The sequence below is a fragment of the Schistocerca gregaria genome, chromosome 7 (genome assembly GCF_023897955.1).
Source record: "Schistocerca gregaria isolate iqSchGreg1 chromosome 7, iqSchGreg1.2, whole genome shotgun sequence".
Classification (NCBI taxonomy): Eukaryota; Metazoa; Arthropoda; class Insecta; order Orthoptera; family Acrididae; genus Schistocerca; species Schistocerca gregaria.
The window spans coordinates 418,748,782-418,760,331 of record NC_064926.1 but is presented as its reverse complement, the minus strand read 5'-3'; the positions used below and the strand labels follow the sequence as shown (position 1 = coordinate 418,760,331).

At 39.2% G+C, this 11,550-nt stretch overlaps 1 protein-coding gene across 1 annotated transcript in view; it reads left to right on the top strand.

Annotated features, from left to right (window-relative positions):
• The first annotated feature begins 926 nt into the window (after positions 1-926).
• Positions 927-11,550, top strand: part of LOC126282001 (uncharacterized) — a 47,210-nt gene continuing 36,586 nt past the window's right edge. The window contains exons 1-2 of the mRNA XM_049981388.1: positions 927-993; positions 1,513-1,575. Of these exons, the coding sequence (XP_049837345.1) occupies positions 931-993; positions 1,513-1,575 (126 nt within the window). The 5' untranslated portion in view covers positions 927-930. The remainder of the gene's footprint in view (positions 994-1,512; positions 1,576-11,550) is intronic.

Genomic DNA, 11,550 nt, shown 5'->3' with positions numbered 1-11,550 from the left:
CTCGAAACCTGTCTTGGATTCAGTGTAGGGACTATTAATTAATAATACTTCGTCTTCACTCACAAATTTTGCTTTCTAATTGCTCTCCAAAGCGTTTCGGAGCTACAACTCGTTTTTCTAGGACAGTATAGACGTAATGGGCCTTATATCCGCTCCAGTTTTCCACTGAACGGTGAAGAAAGACATAGTTGTTATATTTAACGATAAAATGTGTACCACACGCGGGGTTAATGAGATAACGCTAGAGAAAGTAGAGAAATCAAGTCTAGGAACATATTACTTGTATCGATTCCTGGTTCACTAAAAGATCAGAGAATTCAGTGGAATTAATTCACAGGAAGACTCTCCTGATCTCATGGCTAGAATGTGTAGGATTTTCAGATGTGTTTTACAAATATAAGAGAGATGGGAACTTATTCAACTGGTAAAGGATGCGAGTAGGGAAACACAGGGGGTTACGGATTGCGAGACAGAAAGCAAACATTCAAAAAGTTGTAGGGCGTGGTACAGTTTGAAGGCCAGCAGGAATCTATGCATCCTGGGAAGAGTAAGGCTGGATTGGAAAAGACTTTGCAGGCACGGACGATGGCGGATTCGAGCTGTTACTTTTGGCACTTACCTCTGCACAGTAAGCCGCAGGACTTTCAAGAATCAAAAGATCGTGAAGAAAGGTTCCTGCTTATCGCCAATTTGACAGTAAAAAGGAGTCGTGCCAGTTGAATTCGAAGGGGACAATGAGGCATAAAAGGACGCTAAATACTCTTGCGCCCAAACAACGACTATATAGCGTCGACACACTTTTTCCACCGATCATATTGTCGACGGTACGCAGCAATGTTTTTAAACACTGTCATTGGCCACAAGTGGAGCGATATCGCAGGTTCTCCACATATAAGCAACAAAAAACTCCTTGGTGGCAGTCTTCGAACCATGACACAACGGCGTGTACTTTCACGATTCGGCTCCGCGATACTTCTATTCTGCGCCTTGCAGGTCAGTACCAGTTGCAGTGAAACCTCTTTAAGTCGAGCACTTGAATTTTTATGAGAAAGTGATCGTTTGGAGGGGTGGTCTTCTTGAAGGGTGGTAAAGATAAAATGTGATGCTAAACGTAGCCATTTAAAGACAATTAATGACAACAACCGCTACAATGAAAAGCAAACTCTCATAATGCACTAATAGCCATAATAATAATGAGTACGTACCTAATTGTTTTGGATATTGTACTATTGTTTCATTTTGTTGAGACCAATAAATTGTTTTTGGACGTGTTTTTTCTCGCATTTCTATTCTGCTAGCGCAGATACTTCAGTAACGTAGAGATGAAGTGGCTTGCACAGAAGTACACTCGCGTGGAGAGCTACCTCAAACTAGTCTTAGGCGTGAGACCACTACAACATATGGTCATATGACTCTGTAGGCTCAAATGATGTACAAATTACCCTTCCTCGTGTTTTAAGACATTTGATACTATATATGTAATAACACTAATAACTTTGCATTACTTTTCAGGTGGAAGGCGCTAACGATGGGGCGATAATGAAACGGTTCTTGAGCTACAACAGAAATCAAGTGGTGAGTGAAAGTGTAATATATGCTTGGTTACCGTCTGATCGTCAGTGCTTAAGTCCGCACAGGCCGGTGAATTTTACGAATGGGAGTCACGAAATCACTAATGTTTGTTTGCATATATTACTAAGAATTTCGCAAAATGTCTTCATTCACGAGCTGCTTTGGCTTCTTCATCCATTATATTAGGCTTTATAAGACCACAGGAGAATGAGGTTATTTTGAGCTCTTTAAAAGGTTGCTGGTGGGGCTGTCGGTTTGAAGAAATGAAGTCGCCCATTCGCCTTAGAGGCAGAATTAGAACAGAAATTATTGTAGTACGTAATTACAATTACATTTATTTGGTACTGCTAAAAATGAGAGTGATTGTAAATGAAATGGTAGATGCAACTCTTTCTGATTTTTTTTTAATAGTGGAAGAAAGCCAGAAATAGCGGTTCAGTTATATATACCGATAGGGGCTGACTTTGAGAATACCAGAAAATTTTTCTGCATACTGGGCTTTCATGGCTAATCCTATTATGATAGGCGACAATGTTGACAAACTTTCAGATGGTATAAGAAACTAAGCTTCTCTCCTCTAAGCAGCTTGGAAGATCATTTGTGGAATGTCGACGAAACCTGCTTGATGTTTGTCGTCAAGCCCAATAAGGTTGGAACTGAGATCAGAAAGAAGTCCTTATATAGACATAGCTACACAAAACGGGGAAGAACTATGACTTTGGTAGGCTGTGTAAGTGCTAAAAGCAATTGGACGACCCCATTTATAATATTCAAAGGTTCTCAGCGTAAAAATTACGACTGTTTATTTAATACCCAGGTTCGCCTTCCTGGAAAGGGGTGGATTACTAAAGCACTGTTTGCTGAATGGTTTCAATTTTTTCTTGAATCTCACAGAACAAGACCTGTGCTATTGCTGACTGGTTCACACGGATCACATATTTCTGCACTAGTACTTAAGGTTACTAGTCAAAAAGATATCTATTTACTCACATTTACTTGTCACACTACCTACGTGCTCCATCCTCTGGAAGCTGGCATTTACAAGACGCTTAACAGTGCTTGGAGAGATAAACTGCACGATTATATGACAAAAAACCCAAAAGGTAGACCATGTAAAAGAAACTTCCACATCATCTTCAAGGTGCTTTTGTAAAAGCATTGTCCTAGAAAAACATAAAAATTCCTTCAAGTCTTGTGTAATAAAACCTTTGAATCGAAATGCGATTCCCCTAGAAAAGCTGGCTCCTTCCGAGATTGACAATCCTGATCCGCAAGGTAGACCTAGCGGTTTGTGATGCAAGCAGATTATCAAGTGAGAATTCGAAGACAGATGCTACTGAAATACTACCAACTCCAGCAACCTCATTATCTCCAGTTAATAGTTTCCTACGAACACCTGCAGTTAATGTACGAAGGAAAATGAAAAGAGCAAGAGCTGTTTACCCAAAGCTTAGACTCATAAGAGGATGTGAACCCAGAGCTCTAGCGCTGAGTAAGCCACGAACCAGCAAACTAAAAGGAAACGCTATTAAGGATTCAGCTTGACTACTGCAACAAAAAAAAACAGAAATACAAAAAAAAGTGTTGACGACTGGATTTGTGGCACGTGTGAAAGCCAATATTCAATGGACGAGAGAGGAAAACATTGAAAGAAATCAGTGCAATTCTCAGTCTGCCTACCATGTACTGTGACAGAGTGAACCGGCAGTGGGATGTATTTACACGTGTGACCTCTTCAGTTTCACCAGTGAGTGAGATAACATTTTTTGGACAGGAATAAGTAGTCTAGTCTTTTAATATGTGAGGTTAAATTAATGCTATCCAGTTCTTTTTCTTTAATTTATGATAACTTTGAACCTGAAAAATTTATTTGTATGTGAAATGAAATTATTTTTATAGAAATTTATTTTTATTATAAAATCTAATTTTTGCTAATCTTCTTGGCCAATATGTTTCTGTCAGTCGTGTAAAAGAAGTTCAAAGAAACAAATAATTTCATCATATTTATAACTTACGTTAATCTATCATCAAATTCAGACATCATATCACAAATCTAGCTACCTTTACCATCAAGTTAAGTACCATTGTTGTGTTTTAATTTAAATACTCTCAGTTCCACCAAACCGAAGCCAAACACTATGAAATTGCTATTATTATATCACATACACATAAACCTAAGTCGTGAAAGCATTTTCTGCAGGAGTGTAAGGCTAATCAGCTAATTATTTATAGAATTACTGCTAGTACATGTTGCGACTACCTCGACCGAAATGTGTATAAGACTGATTTTAAAAAAGTGGAAAAAATGAAAACTTTGTACTTGATCTTTATTGGGTAAATTACGTAAAAATGTTGCTTTCAATTTGAACTGAACCGGCTTCTTATTTGGTTCTACAGATTACATTTTGTACAAGCAGTACTCTAGTAATATAGGAGTAACCAGTGAAAGACTACTGTAACACAAGAGCATTTTACATTATATATATATAGTTCACCAGTGCACCGTGAATATCAGGTATCTGGTAAAATATGAAATCTCCAACTTCGCTGTGGCAGGAAAAAGATCTTGCAATAATGGGTCCAACGACAACGGAAGAGAATGGTTCAACGAGACAGAAGTGCAACGCTTCCGCATATTGCTTCGGATTTCAATGCTAGGCCATCAACAAGTGTCAGCGTGCAAACCATTCAACAGAACATTATCAATATAGGCTTTTGGAACCGAAGGCCAACTTGTGTACCTTTGATGACTGCACGACACAAAGCCTTACACCTCGCCTGGGCCTGTCAACACCGACATTGGACTGTTGATAACTGGAAACATGTTGCCTGGCCAGACGTATCTCCTTTCAAATTGTATCGACCGAATGACATGTACGAGTTTGGAGATGACCTCATTAATCCATGGACCCTGCATATCAACAGGGGACTGTTCAAGCTTGCGGAGGCTCTGGAATGGTGTGGGGCATGTGCAGTTGGAGTGATATGAGACCCCTGATATGTCTACATAGGACTCTGTCAGGTGACTCGTACGTAAGCATTCTGTCTGATCACCGGCATCCATTCATATCCATTGTGCATTCCGATGGACTTGGGAAATTCTAGCACGACAATGCGACACCTCACACATCCAGAATTGCTAAGGAGTAGCTCCAGGAACATTCTTCTGAATTTAAACACTTCCACTGGCCACCAAACTCCCAAACATAAACGTCATTGAACACATCTGGGATGCCTCACAACGTGCTGTTCTGAAGAGATCTCCACCTCCTCGTACTCTCATGGAATTACGGACAGCCCTGCAGGATTCATGGTGTCAGTTCCCTTCAGCACTACTTCAGACGTTAGTCGAGTCCATACCATGTCGTGTTGCAGCACTACTGCTTGCTCGCGAGGGTCCTACACTATATTAGGCAGGTATACCAGTTTCTTTGGCTCTTCAGTGCATTGGCCGTTGTTTTGTCCAAGACGGATCAACAAAGTGACAAATGGCTCTCAGTGCAAAGTATGCTGAGTTATGTTGTTTGAGTAGCTGATCAATTTGTTCAGTCCATCCAAAATGATTGTCCGTCTGATTGTCTAGTAATTTTATAGGTGGTGTTTCATTTATTGTCTGATTGTTAAAGAACATGAAGTATTTATTTTTTTCTGAACCTAGATAATAAAAGATTTTTGAAAAATATACTGTTACGCTATTTGCTGTGAATCATTTGTATATTTGGTTAGTGATTGTATGGGCTTCATCCTGCAATGTGTAGTTCGGCCCTAGAGTAGCCAATTGCTCACAAACAGCCACTGATAATATATTTATAGAAAAGTCCAATGAACAAAATTATATTACAAAACCAATAGTCAATGGCCTCTCAGACCATGACATGCAGTTCCTTCTGTTAAATGTATATACTGAACAGGATATAAAATCTGTTAAATCTGAGTTCAAGAGGGTAACCAATAAGCCAAAAATTGGTTATTTTAGGACATTCATCAGAGACATTCACAGGACTGATGTTTACAGTGCTCATGGCATGAATTAAAAATATAACACTTATGCTAATAAAGTGCTTACCTTATTCGAACGCTGTTTTCCCCCAAAACTTACCAAGGTTAGAGCTAAGTCTACAAAGAAGCCATGGATTACTCAAGGAATAGGGGTTTCTTGTAAAACAAAAAGAAAACTGTATATGTCAATCCGAAACAGTATGATGTTGTTGCTATAGCACATTGCAAGAAATACTGCAAAATATTAAAGACTGTAATATGGACATCAAAGCAAATACATTACAAGGAAAATATAGTCATATCAGATAACAAAATGAAGACAATATGGGATATAGTGAAGGAGGAGACTGGAAGAACCAGACATGAAGAGGGACAAATAGCATTAAGAGTAAATGATACATTAGTGACAGATGTGTATAGTGTTGCAGAACTTCTTAACAAACATTTTATAACTGTTACTGAAAAGATGGGGTTGTCAGGTTGTGTAGATGCTGCTATGGAATACCTCAAACCAGACATTTCAAGTAACTTCTATAATATGAATTTGACCCTCACCACCCCATCAGAAATAATGTCAATATAAATCTTTAAATATCACAAACATCTAGTGCGTATGATGAAATATCAGCAAAGTTAATTAAAGAATGTGATTCTGAGTTAAGTAACATATTAAGCTACCTGTGTAACCAGCCATTTATCAGTGGAATATTTCCTGAATGGTTGAAATATACTGAAGTTAAGCCACTGTTTGAGAAAGGTGATAAAGAAATAGCATAAAATTTCTTCCAATTTCACTTTCGCCAGCCTTCTCAAAAATTTTATAAAAAGTAATGTACGATTGGCTTTATAACCATATTATCTCAAATAACATACTGTCAAAGCTATAGTTCGGATTTCTGAAGGCTTCTGATATTGAAGAGGCTATCTACACTTACAGTGAAAATGTGACCAAAAATTGCAGGCAACTGGCATATTTTGTGATCTGTCAAAGGCATTTGACTGTGTAAATCACAATAACAGGAAATGGTACAAAATGTTTCAGATCTTAAATCTCTGGAAAGAAACAAAGGGTGTTATTAGGAAAGAGACATTGATCAAGCTATCAGGCATCATCCAACTGGGAAGTAATTACATGTGGGGTCCCACAAGGTTCCATTTTAGGGCCCTTACTTTTTCTTGTGTATATCAATGAGCTTTCATCAATAACATTACCAGATGCCAAGTTCGTTTTGTTTGCCGATGATACAAAAATTGTAATAAATAGCGAATCAAGTGTAGTCTTAGAAGGTTCAGCTAATAAAATATTTGTGGACATTAATCACTGGTTCCTACATGCAGTTCAGAACTTGTAAGGGGTGTCCCACGAGTATATGTCTAACATACGATGACAAGCAGAGAGAAGAAGTGGACAGCATGATGATAAATTCAACTGGGAGGAGCACACCACAGAACTGCTGAAGCGTCTTAACAATTCTCTATTTGCAATGCGAATTGTGTCAGACATAGGGGATATAAAAATGAAAAAGCTGGAATACTATGCTTACTTTCATTCCATAATGTCATATGGAATCCCATATGACATTATGGGGTAATTCATCAACCCAAGCTGAAGTTTTCTGGGCACAAAAACGTGCAGTAAGAGTTATATGTGGTGTGAACTCAAGAACATCCTACAGAAGCCTGTTTAGTGAACTAGGGATACTAACTACTGCTTCCCAATATATTTATTCCTTAATGAAATTTGTCACAAAATATATATCACTTTTTCAAACCAACAGCTCAATTCATGCAGTCACTACTAGAAATAAGAATAATCTCACAAGAATTTAAAGTCACTTAGTCCTGTACAAAAAGCTGTCCATTATTCAGGAACCCACAATTTCAATAACTTGCCAGAAGCCATAAAAAGCTTACCAACCAATGAAATTCAGTTTAAGAGAAGCTTAAAGGATTTATTGGTGGCCAACTACTTCGTAATGGGTTCATTGTAAATAAGTGTGTGTGTGTGTGTGTGTGTGTGTGTGTGTGTGTGTGAGAGAGAGAGAGAGAGAGAGAGAGAGAGAGAGAGAGAGAGAGAAAGAGAGAGTGTGTGTGTAAGTTCAATCTAACTTCTGCACCATTTCACTGCAGTAATTTGTTCATTGTAAATAAGTATTATAGTAGTTGTATTACACGTTTATTACCTTATAAATAAATAAAATAACTTTTTTATTTTAAATTCACTACATTAGTATTTGTAAAATAATTCTTTCATATAGTGTTCATTAAAAAGTGACGATCATTCCACTTGGGACCTGTGGAATGGTACATTAGCTTAGTTGTTTGAGTTGTAAATATTTGTCATCTGTTGTTGTTTTTCTGACATACTCTACATCCTGGAGGACCTCCTCACTACGGATCATTTGGAATGAAAGTAAATCTAATCTAATCTAATCTAATTTGATCAGAATGAGATATTGACGAGGAAGGAACTCGGCCATGTCATTTCCAGGTAAACCATCTTGGAGGTTTCCTTGAGTAATGTTCAGGAAACACAGATAATCTAAATAGGATAGCGAGACAGGGATTTGGACTGCCATCATGCTGAATTCGGGGCCAGCATCTCACATCCAGGCTACCTTGCTCAGTGAAATAGTCACAAAACTATTGTGTTGACATTACCAATTTTCTTCAAACGGTTCCTGCCAGAGAAGGTTCTTGAAATTAAAAAGATCTTTGGTATGGAACTGCTGCGGGTACCTCCAGCGTGAGATTATCTGTATTCTGTACAATTTGGGTATGAAATCTGTCAAGCTTTCGCAGCTAGCTCATAAGTGTGTTGCTAGTCGTTAGTAGGCATTAAGTTTCTCTAGACGCAGAAACGAAATACTACGAAGCTTAAGGACAAGATATAGAAAGATAACATATTAACAACCAGGTGCAATCGAATTAAATTGCTGGAGGGTGTTGTGCATTCGTGCACAGAAGGCTGGGTGTCTCATGACGCGAAGTGAGCTTGGCTATAGCGCCAAAATGGGGCTGATCCCGTAACAAAGGAATGGGAAAAGACACTGTGTGTGTGTCAGCGAGCGGTCACAATGCACTGTGATGGTCTTCTTCATTACAACCTGACATGGAGATAACATTTGGATTACTTCATATGGGAAAATAACACCAGGAAACCGGAAGAAGGACAACGTGTGACGAGCGTAGCCCAGGAGATCGGGCAGGCCACTATGACCGAGCGGTTCTAGGCGCTTCAGTCTGGAACTGCGCGACCGCTATAGTCGCAGGTTCGAATCCTGCCTGGGCATGGATGTGTGTGATGTCCTTAGGTTAATTAGGTTTAAGTAGTTCTAAGTTGTATGGGACTGATGACCTCAGATGTTAAGTCCCATAGTGCTCAGAGCCATTTTGAACCAGGACATCGGTATTTCCAGCAGCACATATGTGGGGAGTGTTGCGAACCATAGGCACTGCTGCCTGTGGTAGTCGATCTTGGCCGACTACAGCAGCTGACGAGAGCTACCTTGTGCAGCAGGCAAGAAAAGACTTATGTCAAACAGTGAGTGCTTTTGCAGCCACATTTAACATAACTGTAATGCACGCAGTCTCACCCTCCACAGTGGCACGACGACTGCACCGGGGTGGTCTTTTATCCCTGACAACCAGTTCGTCGTGGTCCATTGAGACCCGCACATCGGCGGCGCCTTTTGCTATGGTGTCAAGAGCATAGTGACAGGACCCAATGGGAGTGACGTTGCGTGTAGATTCAGTCTGAGCACAGATTGTGGATGTACCCTCATATGGCGAAAAGTGGACACATAATGCTCCTAGAATCATTATTGTTTTGGTGGTCCAGTTGTTACGGTGTGGGGAGGCATAATGTTGCATGGGCACACTGACCAACAAATCTTTTAACACGGCATCTCACCGGTCAACGTTATTGTGATGCTGTACCCCTATCCCATGTGCATCTTTTCAGTGGTGCTTTCACTCAGACTTCATTTTTATGGATGGTCGTCTACAAGCGCGTCGTACAGCACAGGTGGAGGTGTTTTTGGAACTAGAGAATATTCGGCAAATGGAGTAGCCTAGCCTTTTCCGCAACTTAAATTCTATCAGACATCAGCGAAATGCATTGAGGAGACATATTACAACACGTTTATGTCCTTAGTGACCATTTAGCAGTTGTCAACCATGCTGGTGGAGTAGAACGTCCTACCAAAAGCACTGTTTACCAACATTGTAGCCAGCCAGCATGGAAGCACGCTGCAGGGCGAGCATTGTCATATGTGGTGACCACACACCATATTAAGAACCATGCCCCGTCTTTTGTAGTGTCCATTGGATCATCGTAAACCCTTATGATTTCAGTGTAATTATTGTCTTTGAATAAAGTTTTGCATACCAGCGTATGTCTTGTACATGACCACTCATGTTTTATGGAACGTGCAGTTGATAGAACAAACCCTTATGTGATTTCAGCATACTTACTGGCACAGTTTAGGCAAGCGGACTGTACATACATAACCAACCACTGGTGAATGTTGGGGGAACTTCTTACCATATTTACCAGCTTTCTATCCTATTCCATTTGTGTACGGAACCCGTATATCCTGTATAGTTGGTCCCACAGAACCCCCGGCTATACGAACTCTTGCTGGACCGCTGACGCAGAGACAGCTATGAAATTCATCCAGTTTCTAGGAAACTGTTTCGTGAGCAAGTTTGTTTCTTCTGCTTCTTACAGCCTGATATCTTCGCTCTATATCCGACTGAATTTCTTTTCGTTGTTCGTCATGTTTACTTGCTGTATCACTTTTCAGTAAATCACTACACGAAATTTTATTGAGTGTGCAGAGATGTAGTTCATTTTAGGCAATACATTATTGCATATGAAATTTAGTCAACATATTGAAATTGTTTTTAAAGTTGAGGGCAGAACGATAGTTATCACCGTTCTTGAGATATGGGATGATATGTCGGCGGACGGGTGGTCACGTGCGAATCGCTCGCTATGTGACCGATACTTCGCCCTGTTCGTCGTAAATCATGTCGTTGTATCAGCCCCAAATTTCGTAAACGGCTCAAGATATCGAAACGCGGTTTTTTGCAAACGACAGCTCTTAACGAGTCACGTATTTTGTCGCATGTTAAGTATTAAAAATCTATTTATGTATCGAGATGTGAAAGTAACTATAGTTTTTCACTATGGATCAATGGACTTTTTTTAATAGCATGTGAAATGAGAATTACAGCGACATGGAACACATTAATGTTTACAATATTCTATATAGACCTACAGAAGTTAAACCGAAATTAATTTACTGGTATGTCATGAGATGCAATCTGCAAAGTATCCACAACTATTGATTATTTAGTTTTTTAAGTATCAAACGCTTCTTTCTTGCTGCAAAGTATTTTATTTGTGCCAGACGCGTTTCGTCCTTTACTTTAAGGCATCTCCAGTGGAATCTAGAATGATTCAATTTTGATTTGGTATGGGGTATTTGTAGATTATAAAACAGTTCACGTCTTTTTTTTTTTTGCATGAATAAGTGATCGCTTACAGTTAATCGAGTCACATACTGGAGGTCACACTAAAACTTAACTTACGAAACATAAGCACACTTTCACATTCGAAGGTTTTACTTCACAATTATTGGGGTTGAGTAGAATTATTCTCCTGTCACTAGCTGTAGACATTTTACTGAAAACTCTGATTTGAAGTCATAACTACAATGTATTCACTTTATGCCACTTCCTATTTAGTTTGTTTCTCTACATGTTGACAACCTAAGGAATAATCTGCTGAAAAATAAATCTGTTGATTTCTGTTCTCCTTATATCTGTAAGTGTCTGTGACTAGTCACTGCGAGTTATACAAGGTTGAATGTGAACGCAATAGCTGTCAGAGAGGGGTTGAAAGTTTTGGTGTTCAGCTTATTTGAATCTTGGTTTAAATTATATGTGGAAAGACAACTCACTACTTCCATT